The sequence below is a fragment of the Oncorhynchus kisutch genome, linkage group LG2, assembly GCF_002021735.2.
Source record: "Oncorhynchus kisutch isolate 150728-3 linkage group LG2, Okis_V2, whole genome shotgun sequence".
Classification (NCBI taxonomy): Eukaryota; Metazoa; Chordata; class Actinopteri; order Salmoniformes; family Salmonidae; genus Oncorhynchus; species Oncorhynchus kisutch.
In genome coordinates this window covers 14,711,477-14,735,445 of record NC_034175.2, presented here as the reverse complement: position 1 = coordinate 14,735,445, position 23,969 = coordinate 14,711,477, and the positions used below count along the sequence as shown (strand labels likewise).

At 44.9% G+C, this 23,969-nt stretch overlaps 1 protein-coding gene across 7 annotated transcripts in view; it reads right to left on the bottom strand.

The window, feature by feature from the left end:
- Positions 1–664: 664 nt before the first annotated feature.
- LOC109901917 (triple functional domain protein) overlaps positions 665–23,969 on the bottom strand; it is a 139,407-nt gene continuing 116,102 nt past the window's right edge. For 4 of the 7 annotated variants that reach the window (XM_031788311.1, XM_031788324.1, XM_031788317.1 and 1 more), the window contains 21 exons: positions 17,858–18,141; positions 17,523–17,693; positions 14,664–14,759; positions 14,120–14,268; positions 13,818–13,884; positions 13,359–13,462; positions 13,189–13,258; positions 12,871–12,960; positions 12,543–12,686; positions 12,293–12,370; positions 11,339–11,530; positions 10,971–11,148; positions 9,876–10,672; positions 8,232–8,479; positions 7,871–8,009; positions 6,530–6,557; positions 4,627–4,789; positions 4,322–4,443; positions 3,908–4,187; positions 3,466–3,604; positions 665–3,296 (listed from right to left, as the gene is read on the bottom strand). In XM_031788311.1, the coding sequence (XP_031644171.1) occupies positions 2,739–3,296; positions 3,466–3,604; positions 3,908–4,187; positions 4,322–4,443; positions 4,627–4,789; positions 6,530–6,557; positions 7,871–8,009; positions 8,232–8,479; positions 9,876–10,672; positions 10,971–11,148; positions 11,339–11,530; positions 12,293–12,370; positions 12,543–12,686; positions 12,871–12,960; positions 13,189–13,258; positions 13,359–13,462; positions 13,818–13,884; positions 14,120–14,268; positions 14,664–14,759; positions 17,523–17,693; positions 17,858–18,141 (4,097 nt within the window). In that variant the 3' untranslated portion in view covers positions 665–2,738. Of the gene's footprint in view, positions 3,297–3,465; positions 3,605–3,907; positions 4,188–4,321; positions 4,444–4,626; positions 4,790–6,529; positions 6,558–7,870; positions 8,010–8,231; positions 9,683–9,875; positions 10,673–10,970; positions 11,149–11,338; positions 11,531–12,292; positions 12,371–12,542; positions 12,687–12,870; positions 12,961–13,188; positions 13,259–13,358; positions 13,463–13,817; positions 13,885–14,119; positions 14,269–14,663; positions 14,760–15,105; positions 17,172–17,522; positions 17,694–17,857; positions 18,142–23,969 lie in introns of those variants that run through there. The other 3 variants (XR_004202781.1, XM_031788336.1, XM_031788341.1) reach the window with 3 other exon arrangements.

The window sequence follows — 23,969 nt, the reverse complement described above, 5'->3', positions numbered from 1 at the left end:
GATCATGGTGAAGTTATTAATGACACTTTGGATACTGTATCAATACATCCAGTCACGACAAAGATACAGGTGTCCTTCCTAACTCAGTTGCCAGAGAGGAAGGAAACCGCTCAGGAATTTCACCATGAGGCCAATGGTGACTTTAAAACAGTTAGAGGTTAATGGCTGTGATATGGAAAAACTGAGGATCGTTACTCCACAATACTAACCTAAATGAAAAGATAGAAGCCTGTATAGAATAAAAATGACTCCAAAACATGCATTATGTTTGCAATAAGGCACTTAACCAAAACTGCAAAAAATGTGCCAAAGAAATCCAACACAACAAATCACTGAGTACCACGCTTCATATTTTCAAGCATGTTGGTGGCTGCATCCTGTTATGGGTATGCTGGTCATAGGCAAATATTGTACAATCCAGGTGTGCAAAGCTCTTAGAGACGTAGCCCAGAAAGAGTCACAGCTGTAATCGCTGCCAAATGTGATTCTAACATGTATTGACTCAGGGGTGTGAATACTTATGTAAATGAGATTTTTGGGGTATTGTGTGTAGATGGGTGAGAAAAAAATATTTGTAATCAATTTTTGAATTCAGGCTGCAATGGGGTATGAATACTTTCTGAAGGCATTGTACATACATAAATACTAGAAAAACTTCCAAGGGTATGTTCCATACGTTTAATGGCAAAATAACTGAGGACTAAATTAAATATTTACAGCAAGTAATGTGTAAACAATTTCTGTACAAAGAAATATACATGCAAAAGTAAAAATAAGTAATTTAACATTCAAAATAACGTAGTATGTATCAAATATGATGAGGTTACATCCAGGTTCCCATGTTTGTCCTCCATGTCTGTACAGCTTTACACATGAATAAATAAGAGGACACAAAATGGGACTGTACAGGTTAACAAACACATTCATTGTATCACTGTGACTACTGCCTTGACATAGACATGAAACTCTGATAAGAAATACAGCTACTTCGTCCGCCTCTCCAGATCAATTGACCGGCACTTTAAAATCAGTTTGAACTCATACAATGATTAATTTACTGAAAGCAGCTAGGTCATGGTCACTCTCAGATAAAGGTTAGGGTAATAGCGCCGCAACGTCCATGCACAATTATTGTAACGCTGGTACAATGTTGTGGGTATTTTTTCCCCCCCTTCAAACCAAAGGCTCGGCAAAGAATGCTATCCCAAGTTTCAGTGAAACCAAGATGTTGATCATTGCAACACAATGTCTAGCGAAATACATAACTTAAAAAGTCAAACAAACGTACACAGCAATCACCACTTTGTGCACAGCTTGAGAAGTGAAGTTTGAAATGTTAATTAGGTAAGCAGTAACAACTCGACGTTCTTACAACGCTAATAAATAAAGCCACTGTGAACCAATGTAAACATCTCTAGGTTCAGCAAGGTTTTCATAACTTAACATGGTACATTATAACACATTTAAAGAGAGTAAAGTACAGTTAACTTTGGTATAGTTACAGAAAATAAAACTAAAACAATGACAAACTGAAAGCATAAGTGCCAAAATCGATCCAAATATTTTTTCTTATTTTACATTATTTGCAAAACCTGCATTTTAGGTTACCAAGATATTAATACTGAACTTAATACGGAAAAGAGTAACACAATACATACATCTACTGCAGTACCAGGTACGTACATGCCTTTTTAGATTACGGGTACAACACGTCTCCATAAATAGTTACATACATGATAAAGCTGCAACATTGCACATGAGAAATGAACACAAAATACGAGTGCATTTCTAGAAGTATTTCTGGTAGTGAGGGTTTAAGTATTTTGATTGGCATGAGGAGGAGCTGGTCTCCCTCACACCTCTCTTCCATTGGCAGGACTTACTACTCAGCTAATGAAACAGCGTTTGAGACAAATTCTTCAAAATGAGAATGAAGGCAGGAACACATTATTTACAAAGTAAGGCGGATATATCAGAAATCTAAAGAGCTTTTCCAATAGTGTTATAGCTTTTTGTTGTTTGTTTGCTTGTTTATTTATTTCTCTGCTGAGATCTGACTAAAATAACAATTGTACTAACTGTTACGGGTCCATACAATAGCAAGGCCAGAACAAAGCATTTGCCGATTTATTGTATGTTAATCAACCACAACTACAATGAGTTTGGTCTCCAACTGGTTCTAGAAGTAGTGTTCTGAAGCAACGACCCTGTGAGGGTCGGTGTTGCTTTGTTCATATGTCGCATTCATTTTTGTTTTCATTCTTTTTAATAACCTTTGTTTTTGAAAAGGTATATGAATAAAGACATTTCTTTGTTTCTTCACTATACATTTCCTTTACAAAAAGTAATCTCTCATTACAAAAACAATTTTCTTATATTCAACCAAAAGCAACCCGATATTACAGTATCGGTTTGTAATACTATCCAAACAAGGCTTGCTCTCACTGGCTCTCGAGAAAGCTTTGTTCTCCCTGTTAGTCAAGTTTGAAATACTTTCAAATAGTTTACTTTTGTGCAGGCATATAGCCATCATCCATACAAAGGTGGGGATGGAAGGGAAGTATCTAAATCTCTTGGGGGGGGGTATATCTCAGTCACAAATATTCAAAGCCGTCAGCAGACAGCAGCAGCAGGATGCTGGGTAAAATAGTTCTAAGGAAGTGGCGTAGTTGGCTGAGGGAGGATGAGATCATCATTGTGACTTGGTGGTTTCTGGGTACTGTAGTCCTCTAACCTGCTTATATCTGGTTGAGGAGTCTGCTGTGAAGGAACGTCTTGATGCTGCCCACGGGCCTAACGTCGTTCTGGTGTTTCCGCCGCTCTATGAAGGAGATGAGTCTGGAGGTGTCGATGCACCCTGGGTGCTGGTTTTGTTGCTGGTGGGAGTCCCACGGCTGCAGCCAGGGCTCCTGAAGGCAAGCGGTGGCCGAAGGTCTCCGGTCCGGCTCGCCCTGTAGCAGGAGACACACAAAGTCCCTAGCCGCCTGGCTCACACCCTGGAAGTAGTCATGGGGGAAGCTGAAGTCCAGACGACAGATGTTCAGGCATGTGTCCTCAGCGCTCTCGTCCAGGAAGGGAGATGCCCCGCTCAATACCACATATGTTACAACTCCCAGGCTCCAGAGGTCAGAAGTCAGGGAGACGGGCTGGCCCAGCACCAGCTCCGGGGCTGAGAACTCTGGGCTGCCCAGTAGAGGGTGGATGTAGTGGCCGCTGTTCAGCTGGACGGCGTCTCCGAAGTCTGTCAGCTTGACCACGGGCTGGGCAGAGTTCTGCTCCACTAACAAGTTCTCAGGCTAAAGGGATACACACCGATACCCACGCACATACACGCAAAGATCGATATGTTTAAGAATTTACCCATGATGGGAGTATTAGCTTTGCTTAAGAACAATCAGTTAGCCATCATACAGTACACAATCACATTTAACTCCTGCTCTATATGTCACAGTCTTTGTGACTCACCTTCAAGTCCAAGTGAGCTATCCTCCAGCTATGCAGGTAGTGTAAAGCTTCTAGAATGTCCCTAAGGTACAAGGCCACCTTCTCTTCAGTGAGGTTACCCCAGCTGACTATGTAGTCCAGGAGACGGCCTTGATCAGCCCTGCAGACACAAAGCACCAGAGCACAAGAGAGAGACATTAGCCCACTGATATGGTAGAGGTACAAGAGGGCTGCTTGAACATGATTCAAAAGCACAACACAGTAAATAAATATATACAGTAATACATTGTTCAAAACGGTAACCAATTCCATTTCAATTCAGGAATTATAATTTCCTCAATAATCATAATACATACAGTGTGTATGTCCCAAATGCTATCTATCCCTCTGTAGGGTACTACTTTTGATCAGTTATAGGGAATAGGGTGCCATTTGGAGCCCATCCACAGTTTTTCTAACATACATCTCCAGCACTAGCACGTAGCTGGTGGTTGTCTCGAAGGTGTCCAGCAGGCCGACCAGGTGTGGGTGTTCCAGACACTGTAGTATCCTCAGTTCCTGGAGCACCTGCTCACGCCGCATCAACCGCTTGTTTACATGTTTGGCTGCCACGGCACGCTTGCTCCCACGCTGGTCACACCGCTTAGCCACTGAGAACCTCCCCCTGCCCAGTTCTGTGACCTCTGTGTAGAAGGACTCAAAGTTGTTCTTCCAGATCACTTCACTCCCATCGTCAGAGGCCTCTGGGAAAAGAGAAACATTGAATGTTAAAATGCAAAAGTACTGAAGAATTCATATACTGTGTGTAAGTAGCGTGATTATAGAGGATATACTGTATCTCCACAGGAGTCTACAACTCAACTCTACAGTGACTAACCTGAGACTCTGAGGCTGGCGGAGGATGACATGCTGCCCACTACGTTGGTGGCAACACAGGTGTACACCCCGTCATCCTCCACAGACACACCCATGATGAGGAGAGTTGCCTCGCCCGTGTCACTGCAGAGAGAGAAGGGAAGTCACAAGTTAAGTTTCAACAATAGCAACATTTACTTTAATTCAACTACAACAGAACATTGACTTCCAACAGCTAAGTCATTCTAACGCGTTGCAATGATCCCTGAAGAGTATCTACTAAATGACTAAAATGTAACGTAGAATGTCATCACTGCCGGTGTGTACCTGTAGGTGATGCTGTAGTGTCCGTCGTTGCTCAGAGTGCTGTGGTCAGGTCCTCTCCAGGTGACCGAGGCTTTGGGTCTTCCACAGACCTTACTCCTCAGAGTGACACTCTCCCCCAGGTCACAGGTCACATCACTCAGGGGCAGCAGGAACTCTGGAGGTACTACAGAGGTGACAGACAGACAGAGAACGTGAGTTTGACTGTGTCACATGCTACAGTTGAAGTCGGAAGTTTACATACACCTTAGCCAAATACAATTACATTTTTCACAATTCCTGACATTTAATCCTTAGAATTACCACTATATATTTTAAGAATGTGAAATGTTAGAATAATAGTAGGGAGAATTATTTATTTCAGCTTTTATTTCTTTCATCACGTTCCCAGTGGGTCAGAAGTTTACATACACTCAATTAGTATTTGGTAGCATTGCCTTTAAATTGTTTAACTTGGGTCAAACATTTTGGGTAGCCTTCCACAACCTTCCCAGAATAAGTTGGGTGAATTTTGGCCCATTCCTCCTGACAGAGCTGATGTGACTGAGTCAGTTAAGTAGGCCTCCTTACTCGCACACGCTTTTTCAGTTCTGCTCACAAATTTATAGCATGCTTGGGGTATGCTTGGGGTCATTGTCCATTTGGAAGACCCATTTGCGACCAAGCTTTAACTTCCTGACTGATGTCTTGAGATGTTGCTTCAATACATCCACATAATTTTCCTCCCTCATGATGCCATATATTTTGTGAAGTGCACCAGTCCCACCTGCAGCAAAGCACCCCCACAACATGATGCTGCCACACCCCGTGCTTCATGGTTGGGATGGTGTTCTTCGGCTTGCAAGCCTCCCCCTTTTTCCGCCATGGTCATCATGGCCAAACAGTTCTATTTTTGTTTCATCAGACCAGAGGATATTTCTCCAAAAAGTATGACCTTTGTCCCCATGTGCAGCTGCAAACCGTAGTCTAGCTTTTTTTATGGCGGTTTTGGAGCACTGGCTTCTTCCTTGCTGAGTGGCCTTTCAGGTTATGTCGATATATGACTCGTTTTACTGTGGATATAGATACTTTTGTACCTGTTTCCTCCAGCATCTTCACAAGGTCCTTTGCTGTTCTGGGACTGAACTACATTCATCTCTAGGAGACAGAACACGTCTCCTTCCTGAGCAGTATGACGACTGCGTGGTCCCATGGTGTTTATACTTACGTACTATTGTTTGTACAGATTAATGTGGTACCTTCAAGCGTTTGGAAATTACTCCCAAGGATGAACCAGACTTGTGGAGGTCTACAATTTTTTTTCTGAGGTCTTGGCTGATTTCTTTTGATTTTAGGCCTTGAAATACACCCACAGGTACACCTCCAATTGACTCAAATGATGTCAATTAGCCTATCAGAAGCTTCTAAAGCAATGACATAATTTCCTGGAATTTTCCGAGCTGTTTAAAGGCACAGTCAAATTAGTGTATGTAAACTTCTGACCCACTAGAATTGTGATACAGTGAATTATAAGTGAAATAATTTGTTAACAAGAAATTTGTGGAGTGGTTGAAAAATAAGTTTTAATGACTCCAACCTAAGTGTATGTAAACTTCCTACTTCAACTGTAACTAGCCTTGCGATATACTAGCGTCCTGTCCATGGGTTGTACTTTCTTTTTCAAGCTGCCTCACGCTACAGAAACAGGAGACAGGCTCCTTGCCCTACACACTGCTCTGGCTCGGAGGAGAATACTTACAAACTACACAATCCCACATCGGAGCTACCCAATGGACAATAGAAAGTATGCATTACAATACAAGACAATAAAAACTTGTCTTATTGAACCCCTACTATGTGAAAAAATAGATGTTGTTAATTTACTGTATAGTAAAGCCCAAGCAAAAGCATTTAAATATATACATACCCTCATAGATGTAGTTGGGGTTTAGAAGCTGAAAGAAAAAATATGAACACAAATGTTTCTTCTCCAAATTAGTTTGACCACACATACATTAAATAATTACAACATGAATCCATTAAATTAGGTTAATGTAGAGGGGCTTTAAGTCTTACAGCCATACTGAGGTTAATGTAGAGGGGCTTTAAGTCTTACAGCCATACTGAGGTTAATGTAGAGGGGCTTTAAGTCTTACAGCCATACTGAGGTTAATGTAGAGGGGCTTTAAGTCTTACAGCCATACTGAGGTTAATGCAGAGGGGCTTTAAGTCTTACAGCCATACTGAGGTTAATGCAGAGGGGCTTTAGATCTTACAGCCATACTGAGGTTAATGCAGAGGGGCTTTAAGTCTTACAGCCATACTGAGGTTATTGTAGAGGGGCTTTAGATCTTACAGCCATACTGAGGTTAATGCAGAGGGGCTTTAAGTCTTACAGCCATACTGAGGTTAATGTAGAGGGGCTTTAGATCTTACAGCCATACTGAGGTTAATGTAGAGGGGCTTTAAGTCTTACAGCCATACTGAGGTTAATGCAGAGGGGCTTTAAGTCTTACAGCCATACTGAGGTTAATGTAGAGGGGCTTTAGATCTTACAGCCATACTGAGGTTAATGCAGAGGGGCTTTAAGTCTTACAGCCATACTGAGGTTAATGCAAAGGGGCTTTAAGTCTTACAGCCATACTGAGGTTAATGTAGAGGGGCTTTAAGTCTTACAGCCATACTGAGGTTAATGTAGAGGGGCTTTAAGTCTTACAGCCATACTGAGGTTAATGTAGAGGGGCTTTAAGTCTTACAGCCATACTGAGGTTAATGTAGAGGGGCTTTAAGTCTTACAGCCATACTGAGGTTAATGCAGAGGGGCTTTAAGTCTTACAGCCATACTGAGGTTAATGTAGAGGGGCTTTAAGTCTTACAGCCATACTGAGGTTAATGTAGAGGGGCTTTAAGTCTTACAGCCATACTGAGGTTAATGTAGAGGGGCTTTAAGTCTTACAGCCATACTGAGGTTAATGTAGAGGGGCTTTAAGTCTTACAGCCATACTGAGGTTAATGCAGAGGGGCTTTAAGTCTTACAGCCATACTGAGGTTAATGTAGAGGGGCTTTAAGTCTTACAGCCATACTGAGGTTAATGTAGAGGGGCTTTAAGTCTTACAGCCATACTGAGGTTAATGTAGAGGGGCTTTAAGTCTTACAGCCATATTGAGGTTAATGTAGAGGGGCTTTAAGTCTTACAGCCATATTGAGGTTAATGTAGAGGGGCTTTAAGTCTTACAGCCATACAGGTGATTATCAAATCAACTCTACCTTTACAGAAACTTTATTAGTCAGACAGTCTTGAGACTTGCGATAGCCGTTTTCCATCTTATTTTCCTTCCTGGTCTCCTTGTCTCTCTTCTCAGACTTTCTCCTGATGCGGAGTGCTGTGTGCCACGAGGATGACTTCCTGCTCCAGACAAGAGAACGAGAAAGAAAGGGGAAAAGAGAGAGAGAAAGAAAAAGGAAGAAAGGAAGAGAAAAGTTTAACTTGTGACTTCTACATCTTTGTCTACCGTTTCACTTTAATGATTTCAGAGCTCATGAAAATGGAAATGACTTTGGGATGATTAAGCTTTTCATTAATTCTTTCAATTTGGTACATGGAGTAGCAGCAGTGTCTGTCTCTTACTTGATGGTTCCTTCGGGGAGGTCGGGGATGATGGTGGAGGTGTGACCCAGTACGTAGCCGGGGATCCAGCCCTCGGCAGCAGGGCCCTGCTCGGTGGCAGCCCGGAACACCAGGAACATGTTCTGCTGATTGGAGGCCAGCATCTGGACCACCTCGCCCTGGGAAACACTGATCTCATCCTCCTTCAGGGCCACGTAGTCCTGGGTCACCAGCATGGTGCTGATGCTGCTGCTGCTACTGCTTTCACTCTGGAGGAGGGGGAGGCGGCAGGGGAGGATGAGAGAGAGAGACAGACAGACAGAATTATGTGATAATGACTCTAAAAGACTAAACAAATTCAAATGTTACTGATTTGACAGCACATGAGCATCATGTTGTTCAGCTGTTTATATGCTAGAGCTCATACACAAAGAAGGACTAATTTCAAAGCATTCATTACAAAAGGTTCATAAAGTAGAGTGACATCTGATTCCTACATATCTCATAACTAGACCTTCTCATTTGTAGAAGCGAAGACAAAGTATCCAGAAGTCAGAGAGACAGAGTAGAGTTAACATGGAGTGGGTGGCTCTCAAAGACATTGAGAGTAGAGTGGAAACAGTTTCAGGAGAGAGAGCCTGAAATAAAGTTTGAAGTGAGGCCAAATGCATTTGGTGCGAGTCAAATGTATTCAGGGGCAAGGCAAGGAGAGAACGGGAACAAGGATGTGTCATCAGTCCCACAGAACCAAGATAGAAACGAAGCAGCATGGTCAGAGCAAGAGCTAAGAGAAAACAGGAGAGACAGCAAGCGTTTCTTTTTACATCAGAGCTCCTCTCCTTGCAGGCAGGTGAAGTCAAATATCAATCTTCCATTATATCAGCATTCATTTGCATTTAACCCAGTAAATGCCTCGATGGTTTTTCAGATCAGACCACAATAGCCTGAAGCAAAGGGACAGCAAAAACTCAGGTCATGTCTAGAAAATGTTAGAGCCAAGACAGAGCTGGGTGTGTGAAGTTAGGGACGCAGAGGCAGAGAGTCATACTGGAAACACTTACCAAGGGAGAGGAGAGGACACCAACATACCGTACAGCAAGCTGAGTTACTGTAGCAGTTAGCTGCTGTACCAGCCAAAAACACACTGTTAGTAGAGAGTCATACTGGAAACACTTACTAAGGGAGAGGAGAGGACACCAACATACCGTACAGCAAGCTGAGTTACTGTAGCAGTTAGCTGCTGTACCAGCCAAAAACACACTGTTAGTAGAGAGTCATACTAGAAACACTTACCAAGGGAGAGGAGAGGACACCAACATACCGTACAGCAAGCTGAGTTACTGTAGCAGTTAGCTGTTGTACCAGCCAAAAACACACTGTTAGCAGAGAGTCATACTGGAAACACTTACCAAGGGAGAGGAGAGGACACCAACATACCGTACAGCAAGCTGAGTTACTGTAGCAGTTAGCTGCTGTACCAACCAAAAACACACTGTTAGTAGAGTCTGAAAGACAGCAGGAAGGATGAAAACTCACACAAATAGGCAAGTTAGATAGTTTAGTATGCACTTGTGGTTCAGATGACCCAGGAGAACTTCTGGTCAGCCAGTAAGGTTAGTAGGGACTAAGCCGGACAGAAGCCTGGGACTTGAGTAGGGATCTTACCCCGTTGCTCTGCATGGACTGTACGGACTGCTCACTGGTGGAGGAGCATGTGCTCATGCGGTCTATATCCTTGCTGTGGGTAGAGTGGCGGTGGCTGTGGCTCTCCCTGTGGCCCAGGGTCGAGTCTCCACTATCACTGTGGTAGGAGAAGGAGCCAGGTCGGCTAGCTGGGGAGGCTGGGACCGCGGTGGACCAGAAAAAGGAGCCTTTCTGGGCTGGGCTGCCCGGGATGAATTCCTCCTTTATGGGACAGGTCAGTGGAGAGACCGTCCCTACTCGAGGCTTGGCAAGATTCAGAGGGGCCACAGCCAGCCGTGGGATGGGAGTCTGAGGGTCCTCCCCAGGGTAGCTCTCCTTGAAGCTGCCCTCAGCAACGCCCAAGGACTTGCCATTGCTGTTGTTGCTGGTTCTGCTGTGGGGCCGGGGACCCTCCAGCACTCGCATCTTGGGGACATCTTGGGGCCCCAGGTCCCCCTCTGCATGGTCAGGAGGGCAGGGGGTCTGGGAGGAGGGGGAGGTGGAGGGGGATTGTCGGGACCACGTACCTGCTGTTCTGTCCGGGCCGTCAGAGCCCGGAGGGTGGTGGTGGTGGTGGACTGGCTGCGGGATACGCGAGGAGGGCTGGGGGATGCGCGAGGGCCGGCGACTCTGGGGGCCACACAGAGAGTTACTACCAGGGCCAACTGTGGAGCTGCTGCAGCCGCCTCCTGCCAGGCCACTGCTGCTGCTGGGGGCCCCCAGGCCTGGTCCACTTGCACCCACGTGGTTCCTCTGGTACTCTATAGGGGATGTCAGTGCTGTGGGACACAAAGAGAGAAACAGACAGAGAGAAAGAGTCCCCTCAGTGGTATGAGTACACACTGTCTAGCTATGAAACAAAAATATAAAAACATTCTTGGCATTTTGCATTCCAGTACATCATGCTGTAGTCCATATTATGGTGTGCTCTAAACACTTATTTTCTCAGAATGTTGATACATTCTATGGAGCGGATGACTACACAGGAAGACAGATGAAACATCGTAATCATCTGGGAGAAGCTAGCATAATATCACTACACAGTTACACAGATGATCCGTGATGTGTCTTTTTTACCATTGAGAAAGTTGCGCTGGCTCTCCAGGATCTGGGTGATCTGGTGGACCCACATCTGGCTGACTCCAGGGTTGGCTGAGTGCATTACGTAGGTCTCCACACCACCACTGGATGACCGGGAGGTCAGGGTGAACTTACAGGGGTCGTCTGTGCTCTCTTCCAGGCCCAGCCAGCTCACCTGGACACACACACAAGATACAGGGGAGAGGAGGGGATGTGAGTGTTTTCAGAATCAGACAACTATTCCAACGATTTTGTCCCTTAGGGCAATTACTATCCTAGCAATGTCCACACCCCAAAAATACATCCACTGTAATATGATCTAAGTGGATTGATTAGGGGAGATGATCACGATCGATGCTCCATACCTTGACACTGTTCTTGAAGAGGTATCCCGGCTGGGAGTAGCCTTTCTTCTTGTCCAGGGGCTCACTGAAGATGACGATCTGTTCGAAGAGGAAGACCCTCCTCTCCTTCATCCTTGTGAGAAGCCCCCCGTCCTGATCTGATACCATGAAGGTGTCCTGGAGCAGCAGTCTGCCTTGGGCCACAATCTTGCCCTGAATGGGGGAATACCAATGTATTGCCTGGCCGGTTAAATAAAGGATTAAGGCCCAATGCAGCCGTTTTATATCCATAGCAAATTATTTCTGGGTAAGTACCATACTGTAATAGATTTCCATTCAAATGGGCAAAACTATTTCTCAAGCAAGAATTTAGCTAAAGTGTCTAGGAGTCATCTAAGTGGGGATGGGAAAACTAGCTGTTATTGGCAGAGAGGTTTGGAACTCTCTTTGTTATTGGTCTATTAACCAATTTACGCATGGTGATGTCACCATGGAAAGCCAAAAATCCCACACATGCAAACCTGCTGATTAGAAGGTCCTGTGTAGATTGTATTTTGAATCAGAAACTATCAGGAAATAACTCTTATCAAATTTGTTCACACTTTTACAGTCAGTTTGATACAACAACAAAAAACAGGCAAAACATAATTTTGACTGTACTGGACCTTTAAATAAAATACATACAAATAAACGGAGGGAGGACAGAAGACAGCCTCAGACTCATTCTTAGCCACTCAGGTGAAATATGCATATTATATGCATGCTATTACCATATAATACAATGAGTGAAAACAGAGAGAGAGAGAGCAAACCCAAGCCCTTCTCCCGTTTATCATATGATCCATGTGACTTAACGGTTTAAATCAAATTCAAGTCATCTATTTTGGAAAATTTGTGACCTTCTAAACTGAGCCAGATCGAACTGAAAGACCACATTCTCTATTCCCTGAATAAGATAGAGCCCGTGAGTCTTACGTCAAAGCCTTGGAGACGCCCAACGTTCATCATGTCGTTGCATCTTTTGGGCACAACACACATGACCTCCACCGCTTTCTGGGAGAAACAGAGAAGATAGAAAACACCATTTTAGAGGGAAAGAAAACATAATCACAGCTCTATAACAAGTATAACTTTTAGATAAAAACAAAACCAGACCAATATTAATGCTCGTCCATGTTATTAGGGGTGGAAGGCCATCAAATCAAACCCAGATTGTAGTTCTTACCTCCAGCTCAGTAGTATCTACTGCAGCCTTTTTGGAGAACTTAAGTAAATCCTTCAGTAGGAGCTGGTACTTCATGATGCGCTGCACAGGCTTAATGAGAAGATCAGTGATCTGGAGTCTGTGGCCCAGACGCTGCTTGAACTCCTAAAATATACAGGGAGCCATTAGATTTATTTGCACACAGAAAAAACAAAGGACTGCATAAAAATATAACACAAGGTATGAGAACAGGAAACAATGAGGCTCTTATGATGAAATATGTGCTCCGTTCGAGACTGGAATAAACCCACATGCGGGGTATCTGTGGAGGGAGTGTGTGTATTCTTACCTCAAAGTAAGTGTCTATGTACTCAGACACGATGTGCTCTGATTTGGGCTTGTTCTGACAGTACACAATGTACATGTGTAACCGTCGCTCCTAGCAGGAAAACAAGGAAACAGAACAAGGGAAATGGTGAGAAAGTGGTATTATAGTACTTGCTATCCGGAATCCTTGGGATGTCCCTACCCCATTTAATTTCACATTTAAATTAGGGGTTATGGTTAAGGTTAGGGTTTAGCACTAACCTTGTTATGATGCACAGCACAGTGACATCCACTACTGATGGTATATTTTGGCCAATGAAAACCATCAAATCTCTCTTACTTGTTTGACGAACAGGGGAGCCAACCTATCAGGGTCCTCCAGGCACTTCTCTAGCTCTCCCAGGAAGAAGCTGTGGCCAATCAGAGAAGAGTATTGTGAGAAATACACTAATATAAAAGTAAATCTAATAATAACGCTAGTACTGTAGTTAGGTACTATTCTCGTCTTACTCTCTATGCCAGTCGTAGATCTGGTGGATATTCCCAAACACTATCTTGTCTTTTCCCCTCATGTCGTCTGGCACGCCGTCCTCCTTCATTTTGCTGATGTAGCCCTGAAGGGGAGATAAGACATTCAGGTGACCACAGGACTATACACAGCACCAAATTCAGCCAATACTATTCCAATGCCCTGTCCACAAACAACCTCTGCCCCTTAGGGCACTTGTGGTGATCTGATCTGATATGTATATGCACTATAGAGGGCAAGGTGGAGCTGTTACCATATTGCTTATACCTCTTCAGCTCATTTAGATTCATATGGAGAACCTAGGGTCGTAAGGATTAGGGATTGTTTTGTGGATGGGACCTAGCACTTTGACCAAGTCTAGAACGTGAACAAAGTGTGATGGAGAGGAGTGAGTCAATGATTATGGGCCTACAGTAAAATAAGAAACAAGGTGTTCTCACCTCCACCACTGAACCCAGGTCTCTAACATAGTCCCTCTCTGTCTCCACCAGCTCCAGTAATACATAGCTGTAGGGAAGAGAGGTGAAGTAAACAATGAGGGGATTGTTTAACTAGACCACCACAGGATAGTTTTATCTGATGGCTCAGGGCATATTGTAGGCTGTAAGATCCTAGAAATAGAATGACTAGAAAGGGCCCTTCACCGGTCCACCCATTACGGCCTCATTGGCTTGAATGAGGGGGACCCTTCTAGTCATTATATTTCTACGTATGAGACGTTGCGAAGTGAAACTGAACTCACTGGCGTCTCTTGAGGAAACCCGACTTGCGCTCGTCCATCTCATCGATGGGGGAGGAGGAGGACAGGAGGGAGTTGTCAGAGGGGTTGAGGGAGGGGCTGCTGCTGTCCCCTTGTTCCACAGAGAGAGAGCTGGGACGGTCCTCCAGGGACTGATAGAGAGAGAGAGAGAGAGAGAGAGAGAGAGAGAGAGAGAGAGAGAGAGAGAGAGAGAGAGAGAGAACTTACTGTATATTCATTGTGCACATGCAGTGAGTAAGCAGAGCTTCTCCATACAATCACTGTGCTAGCAGAGAGAGCAGTGGTGTTGCTGCTATGAGGCTGTGACAAAGTTTGGCAGCATTAATGTGCTATGCCAGGTCTTGTGTCTAGAAGCAGTCAGTTGGTGTGGTGACTCAAATGGTTCACAGATGACTGGTGGGCCATGGCACCGTCACACATTCACCCTGGCACCAGACTGGCCTGAGCTGAGCTGGCAGTGCGTGTCTGTGCGTGTGTGTGCGTAACTGACAGCGGTGTGGTAGACAGATGGATATCTGGGTCTTACCATCTTACTCTTGACCAGCTCCTCGATGGCACTGACCAGCTCAGCCGCACTGGGTGTCTCTGAACTACTGGGTCGGCCCGATAGACGAGAGGCCGCCTGGAAGGGAGGGAGAGAGACAGAGGGACAGTGACAGAGAGAGACACAGACAGAGAGAGACAGACAGCGACAGAGAAAGTAGAGAGAGCGTGAGAGAGAGAGACATAGAAAGGAAAGAGAGTGTGAGAGAGAGAGACAGAGAAAGTAGAGAGAGTGTGAGAGCGAGAGAGAGAACATGAAAGAAAGAACCAGAGAAAGTAAAGAAAGTGTGAGAGCGAGAAAGAGAGACAGAAAGAGAGAGAGGTGTGTATGGTTTAATATTAAAATCAAATCAAATGTTATTTGTCACATGCGCCAAATATAACAGGTGTAGACCTTACAGTGAAATGCTTACTTACAAGCCCTTAACCAAAAATACAGTTTTAAGTTTTAAATTTTATTTTCAAAGATTTGGATGGGTGGGTCTTACCATCTTACTCTTTACAGTGATGTTTACAATCTACATTTGATTAATATTTTCAGTAAAGTATTTGTCACTGTATTAAATATGTTTCTACATATTACAGCACATGATGACATCACCGCATCATACATTCATTTCTTAGAGAAGCTCACCATTGACGTGTTTTGACACCGCCCAGCATTCCAAATGGGTGTGGTCTCCCTAATCGGGGCCAAATAGGGGTCTAATGGGGGCCAGGCTAGCATGGAGGATACAGGGGACGAGGTGGGGGTTGGGGTTGGTTGGAGCAAGCTTCTGAGCACTGGCACCACAGTGGAGCATATGACTAAATACTCCATTACAACAGGGGTAAACCGGGCAACAGGCCAGTCACAAGCACAGCTAGTCTGGCTAAACAATAGCAACAGGCTAGACTAAACAAGGCCAGGTCTTTAAAGGGGTAGTCAGTCAGTTCTAGTCAAACTTCACTAACTACAGCAAATGGAGTATTTGTCACATCCGCAACAATAGTCCTAGAAAAACATAGGGCAGCGAGGGTGAGGAGATAGCATGACAGGATGGATGGCTGGGAAGTAAAATAAAGACTGGGCTGTTTGGTTGGTTGGTTGGGGGAGTGTGACTAGAGCGTAGGCAGTTACATGGAGAGGTACGAGGGTGAGGAGATAGCATGACAGGATGGCTGGGAAGTAAAATAAAGACAGGGCTGGTTGGTTGGGGGAGTGTGACTAGAGCGTAGGCAGTTACATGGAGAGGTACGAGGGTGAGGAGATAGCATGACAGGATGGATGGGAAGTAAAATAAAGACAGGGCTGGTTGGTTGGGGGAGTGTGACTAGAGCGTAGGCAGTTACATGGAGAGGTACGAGGGTGAGGAGATAGCATGACTGAGGATGGATGGCTGGGAAGTAAAATAAAGACTGGGCTGTTTGGTTGGTTGGTTGGGGGAGTGTGACTAGAGCGTAGGCAGTTACATGGAGAGGTACGAGGGTGAGGAGATAGCATGACAGGATGGATGGGAAGTAAAATAAAGACAGGGCTGGTTGGTTGTGGGAGTGTGACTAGAGCGTAGGCAGTTACATGGAGAGGTACGAGGGTGAGGAGATAGCATGACTGAGGATGGATGGCTGGGAAGTAAAATAAAGACTGGGCTATTTGGTTGGTTGGTTGGGGGAGTGTGACTAGAGCGTAGACAGTTACATGGAGAGGTACGAGGGTGAGGAGATAGCATGACAGGATGGATGGCTGGGAAGTAAAATAAAGACTGGGCTGGTTGGTTGGATGTGGGAGTGTGACTAGAGCGTAGGCAGTTACATGGAGAGGTACGAGGGTGAGGAGATAGCATGACAGGATGGATGGCTGGGAAGTAAAATAAAGACTGGGCTGTTTGGTTGGTTGGTTGGGGGAGTGTGACTAGAGCGTAGACAGTTACATGGAGAGGTACGAGGGTGAGGAGATAGCATGACAGGATGGATGGCTGGGAAGTAAAATAAAGACTGGGCTGGTTGGTTGGATGTGGGAGTGTGACTAGAGCGTAGGCAGTTACATGGAGAGGTACGAGGGTGAGGAGATAGCATGACAGGATGGATGGCTGGGAAGTAAAATAAAGACAGGGCTGGTTGGTTGGGGGAGTGTGACTAGAGCGTAGGCAGTTACATGGAGAGGTACGAGGGTGAGGAGATAGCATGACAGGATGGATGGGAAGTAAAATAAAGACAGGGCTGGTTTGTTGGGGGAGTGTGACTAGAGCGTAGGCAGTTACATGGAGAGGTACGAGGGTGAGGAGATAGCATGACTGAGGATGGATGGCTGGGAAGTAAAATAAAGACTGGGCTGTTTGGTTGGTTGGTTGGGGGAGTGTGACTAGAGCGTAGGCAGTTACATGGAGAGGTACGAGGGTGAGGAGATAGCATGACAGGATGGATGGCTGGGAAGTAAAATAAAGACTGGGCTGGTTGGTTGGATGTGGGAGTGTGACTAGAGCGTAGGCAGTTACATGGAGAGGTACGGAAACTGAGACAAAACAGAGGCAGAACAAAAATCAACATAAAGCTATGGTAAAGTTAAAGCAAAGTTAAGAAAGAAGAGAAAATGATATTAGTGTCAAAGAAACGCCTATTGCTCTAGTTACAATAACTGTTCTGTGATGATGAATGAATGAAGCTAAACTGCATAGGTATAAAATATCTACCTTTTCAGACAAACTGGTCTAAAATAAATACATTCATTGATTTACCAATGTCTCTTTTTATTTTCCAAAATATCTTACAGGAAAGACAATTGTCCCCTCTTTGATATACTCTAACTAAACATCATGGAGGCCTGTTAAGTGTGTGTGTGTGTGTGTGTGTGTGTCTGTCTCACCTTGTCGTCCTGAGAGTCAGCCTGCAGCAGGCTGTGTTGTTGGATGGCCATGGGGGGAGGCAGGGGTACAGCATCAGCCCCCTCCTCTCCCTCCTCCTCCCCACAGCTCTGCATCCCAGAGGAGGAGGACTTGGACAGAGTCCCACTGCTCAGCCCCTCGTTCCTCATCCTCTGTAGAGGGACAACGACAACAGAGCTTACAACTACATAGAACACAATCAGCTCAAAAGAAAGGAGAGAAGGAAATTAGTGAGAGATTTAATGTTGAATAGATCATGTAAAAGAGAAAGAAAGGAAGTGATATATGAATGATAGAGGTGACCAATCGAACGGACCTCCTCGATGGTCTCGTCCTGTGGCGTGGCGGCATTGTCGTCCGAGTCTTTCTGGGAGCCGGCGGAGTCTGCGTTCTTGCTGCGTCCGTCGCGGTTCTTCTTGTGCTTGTGGGCCAGCTTCTTGACGTGTCCATCGGCCTTGCCGCTGCTCAGGCGCCTCACTGGGCTGGTCAGCCACTTCCTCAGCGTGTTGCCCGGTCGCTTGGGCCCTGGGGAGCTGTGGAAGCCCAGGGTGTGGCTGGTGCCAGGCTGGATGGCATCGTTACTGGACACAGACAGGGTGTCTGCAGGCGGAGAGACATGGAGAGAGAGAAAGAGAGAGAGAGAGAGAGGGAGAGAGAGAGAGAGAGAGAGAGAGAGAGAGAGAGAGAGAGAGAGAAGGAGAGGTCAGTCAGTGCACAGTATCTTGGGAATGGATCTGAATTCAGCTATGAAGGTACCAATGAGATTAGGTGCACTTTTGCAAGGTACTTCATTACCTAGGAGGCATAATTCTTTATGTATATATACTCAGACATTCCATTTTAGTACATGATGGTTAGAGTGGAGCATCGCATCCTAACATTGCGTGTCCACCCTCTGCACTGAACCGTCTATCGATAGATATTCCTCCTATGAAAGTGAACTGGAAGATCCTCATTTTAAAAACTGTGGCATACTCAACATTATATAAAAGTTGCATAAGCTATTCTCTGTGTGTGTGTGTGTGTGTGTGTGCATCTACTTTAGGCTGAATTCCCACCACCTCCCTCTCCTGTGGTTATATCTCCCCTGAGAGGTGTGGGAGAGGACTTGGCTGAGGCTCTGGGTTTAAATGTGGTGCAGTGTGGGGTGCTTCTGCTGATGTAAACTGAGGGATGCTACTCAGGGTGGATAGATTGCCCAGGTCCCGGCTTCACAGAAATGTTGTATCCTTCAAAAACAGGTTGAGCCAAAGGTTTGTCTATAGGGGCTCGCCTCATATGTTGACGGAGATGACCGAACTGAACTTCTGATGAATAGATGGATATGTAGTGCATTCTCCATGTGTTTCTTCTGTCTCTGTGTGGCCGGGTTCTCAGCCCACTGACGGCAGTAGAGTAAAGTGACCAGTGAGGTGACCTCTGTGTTCTCAGCGGTTGGCTCTGTCTCTCAGTGAACTCTGTGTTACCAGATCCTCCTACTGATCTGGTCTAATCACAACAGCTTCTGACAGGGCATGATGACCATCCTGGAAGGGTCAGGGTTCCCCAACAGTGCACCACTCGCTCAGTAAAAATAACATGTACCTACAGTATGCTGCCATGAGAAAAGATGACAGGCCTTTTAAAGAATCTTAGAACTTCTAACACTGAGAAATGAATCAATTCAAAACAACAACATATGACCTGAGAAATCTCTAACAATCCTATACAAATCTGAGTGGGATAGAAGGTGATGGTTCTGAATTGACCCCATGATTATCATGTACTGATCAGGCCTTTGGCATTGACTGATCAGACACGCATTTTCTTGCTGATACAAAGATTGAACAGGGTGCTGCTGCACTAGTGCATCATATATGGTAGAGTGGGTCTCAGCAAGGAGAAAGGAGTGTGTGACTTTTCTTTTTCATTTGTACAGTGAGACTCAGGTCAAAGGGAGGATTCACCCATGGCCATGTCGAAAGGGGTTCTCTTAGCAGCCAAGAGCAATCTCAGGAGATGTTCTCAAGCCAGGCCATGGATGATTTCATGAAGTCTCTACAGCTGTTTTCCTAAAGCCATAGCACAGTAAACTACTTCCATACTGTTTCAAAATGTTGCGCAAACAAGTCAGGCTGAATGGTGCGCCAGATGAAAGACAGTGTATGAATAGAGTTAATAACCTTCCCTTCAGTTCCAGATGTATTTGATACTATGTTGGACTATGTTGTTTTAAGACGTGTTTGAATAGACAGTTTTAATTCATCATTCCAGATGGCACTACATTTGCTACATTCGTTTTGATGTGCATGCAAGGGTGCCATTTTCACAAAATGATTCAAGGTGTCATTTGACTGCTTTATGATGTCACAATAGGTTTTCTGAGATGGTCGGGGGCTGCATTTCATTGGCTCAGGCTCTGATACTCAGACAGGGTTGGATTGTGACATCATGACAGTCTAATGATGTCAAATGACACTCAAATGATGTCACAATTGGACTGCTGAGGGTGATCTGAGACTGACACTTTCCCAGGCCTTCATTCGTTCCTCAGACACGGTTAGATCAGACTGACACATCTCTAGACCTACAAAGAGCCCAGGAGCAAATAAGCCCAGGATCCATTTGGGGCTACTTCATCCTCACGTTCGGCCTTACTTCTTCTCAAGATGGTGTGCATTGACATTGGCGTGGAGCACTGCAAACTCCCAACCTGGTCCAGAGTTGGCATGGATATCACACCAGATGAGTTGAGACATGTGGTGGAGAGAAAGGAGGAGTACAACACATCCATCCTGGACTCCATAACCATGCCTGAAGTGGACAGCACCATGCTGGTCCTCGGGGGGGCCTTTCTGGTCATCTGCTTGGTTAGCCTGTGGCTCAGCAGAAGGAAGTGGACAAGGCAAGGCCAAGGGAAGGGAGGTCTGCTCCAGTGCCAGGCTAAAGGTGACAGCAACAACGCTTTGCTGATGATGGAGCTTCAGGAGAAGGTTCTGCTGAGGATGGAGGGCATGGAGCAGCGCCTCGACGCCATGGAGGACTTCATCAGGTCAGTCTCAACTCTTAGCCTCATGCGTAACTGATAGGGTGCTTGGAACCGAAAATAGATCATGTCAACTATAGATAAGGGCCAGAACTCACTTCCATATAAGATGAAATTGAAGGTTAAAATGTTCATCTCATAGCAACATGTATTAATAGACCACACCGATTGGTACGTTTTGTCTTGTGCCTTTCTTAGCTGCATGGGAAAGAAGAGGACCATGGAGAAGACAATGTACGGCAAGCAGGAGGCTGCTGGTGACAAGAGCAAAAGGGATGCCCTGTGCTTCTCTGACTGCTCTGACAACTCCAACTAATGTCTCAATACCTCAAGACCTGTTTATGGACACTGCATTTCTTTAAAAATACATTAAACTGATTTGAAAATAAAAGACGTGAAATTGAAAAAACACTTTTCCTCTCCTCTTTTCACTCTGTGGGGAATAGCATTGTATGTAGTTACAGTATATTCTGATAGACACTTCACATGTGGGTCTTTCGTGACAGTGAACATGTGTGTCACAGGGTGGGGTGGATGTGGGGGTTGAGGGGGATCACAGTCCTTAGTTAAAATGGCTTCAGGAGACCTATATATTGTAGTGCAATATCCTGCTGATATAAAGCATGTGTTCACTCTACTCTCGGTCTAACCCAGCTGTGGGAGTCCGAGCCAGAGAGCCTGAGAAGATGAGGTGTTCACACAGCCCTGTACTCTAAGTCTGCAGGGGAGAACCGAGGGCTTTCAAGAGACTTGTAAATAACTCATAGCAGCCTACCATGAAAACCTGACTCCATTTATCAAATGTGTCACAATATTACTGACATAAAGGAAGGAGCCATCACGGGCTGTTTCAGTCATGCTTCAGGGTCCTATTGACCAAGTGGAGCAGTAGAAGGCTAGCAGGACCATGTGTTACAGTAACACTGGATGTGTACAGCAGACTCTGCCAGACACACTAGGCAGACACCTCCAGGCCAGCCCAGCTGTACACAACCCCATCCTCCATTCTGAGAGGAGGAAGGAAACAGGCATCAAATCTCCACCTGAACAAACCTAGCCTTCTAGTACACCACAGAGACAGGGCTCAGTGTGTCCCTCCCCACAGGCCCACCTTCCCTCTACTTACCTGAGGGAAGTACAGTCATGCCACGGTGCCCAGTAAAACTTTCCTTCCCTCTAATACTGTACAGAGCTGTCGCACAGTGTATCAGTGTGATTACATTGAAGGAGACCCACAAACAACTTACTCTGTGTCCATATTGTCTCGTCTAGCTGGCTAAAAGGGTACAGTTATAGTATATCTCTCACATTTAAATCAACTGCTTTGAACTCTTCCATTGTCAGCCAGTGGGTTAGTGGCAGGGGTGAAAACTCAGTCTGGTGCACAGTTCTACACATGAGTGTGTATCCACTCCACATATTGAGCAAACAGGACAGAGACATGCAAGGGGCCCCTGGTGTAACAGCGCTATATAGGTCTGAAGAGCTCTCACAGGCTGCGGGCAGCCCATCAATCACCTCAGAAAGTGGGCTACGGGGTCTCATATACTGTATGAAGGAGAAAGACTGGGACACTAAAACTATTTTCAGTGAACACAACATAACTTCTCTTTTAATATTGTATTTGTATTCATGTATTTTTTTGTGGTTGAGATAAAGATGTCCAAGACCAATATCCCCTCAGGGACAATAATGATTATCTGATCTCACAGTCCTGTCACAGCTACAAAGCAGCATCACTAGCTAAATTTGAAGTGTGTCCTGGGGCAAGATATCATATTGGTTTGATATAATATTGGTTTGAGAGGTTTGCGTGTCCTCGTAGACAGTGATTTAACAGAAGAAGATTTAACAGCCTTGACACATTCCTGTCCATTGTTTATTCAGCAGGCTGTAAAATAACCCCAGCCATCACAGACATGCCCCCTGTGGGACACTGTTTTTGTGTCCCGAATGGCACCCTTTTCCCTATTTAGTGAACTTCTTTGACCAGGTAGTGCACTATATCGGGGATAGAGTGCCATTTGGGATGCATTCCGTCTCTGGGTAGTGGGTAGGAAAATAAGCACTGCGGTGACCTCTGTTCTCCCGCTAGGGGTCTTTCATCAGTCACCTCAGTCACTGAGCTCACTACTGCCATCTGTCCCAAACCCGGGTCTGCTGTGATTATGTGAGCCCACTGAGCTAAAGCCTAGGGATTAGGAGACACAATAGGTTCTGGCATGACACATACAGTACGTTCAAACACATGTAAATATGGTATCCCTGTCTGCTTAGTACATTTCAGGTCACTATCAGCAGTAGAGTATGAGACAGAATGGTGGTGAGGAGTAGGGCTGTCGTCATTTTGGATGATGGTTATTGGCCAGCCAATAATAAACGTTCCAATAGCAAAAAATAAATAATAATAATATATATTATTATTTATTTTCTAACAACAAAAAAATTATCCTCTCCCCCACTCCTGGCTGCATGTGCTGCCATGTAAATAGAACAGGTGTCCCCAATCAAGTCAATGATGGCATAATGGCTGGACTGGCAGCCATTGCGAATGTACAGGAAGTTATTAAAGATCGGTGATACTATCAAGAGCAGTGTGCGGTTTCCTTTTTCCTTCAGAATGTACAGGAAGTAAAAGCAGGAAGAGTCCCATGAGCCACATCATTAATTAATATTCTACATTACCATGGAAATTATTGCATCACAATTAGGGCTGTGGCGGTCACGAAATCTCGTCAGCCGTTGATTGTCTTTAAAAAAATGTTTTTTTAAATAATATGTTCATTAATTTCCCCATTTTTTTTATTTTTAAAAGACAGCAATACAAACAAGGACATTCATTGTTGAATGGGATGGCCAATTTAGAGGACAAAACAAAACTTAACTCACACATACACAAAATAAAACAAAATCCTATTAGGTGGTACATGTATAAGAAGACAGCATATAGTCATTACAAGCAGTGTAGTAAATATTGAGTGGAGTACAGCACAGAGTAGCAGCAGATCGTCAACCCAGTTATGAAGCGGGACTAGACCATTTATCCAGGATCGGCTGCCATATTTTGTAAAACACTGGACTTCTATTGGAGGTATTGTATCGAATCTTTTCCATATGTATTACATTCCCTACATCCCGTAACCACATTTCAAAGGTAGGTACAGTCTCCAATTTCCAAAATTGCAATATAAGCCTTTTGGCTAGTAGAGTACAAAGAGAGACAGCTTTCCCTTCCTGGTTATTCCCATCAACTGTACCAAACAGAGCGGTCAATGGGTCTGGGGCTAGAACTCTATCAAAGGCTCTAGATAAGTAATCAAAAATGAGAGCCCAGTAAGCATGTTACTTAGGGCATGTCCAGAATAAGTGGGTCAACGTCCCCTCATCCTGCTTGCACCTCTCA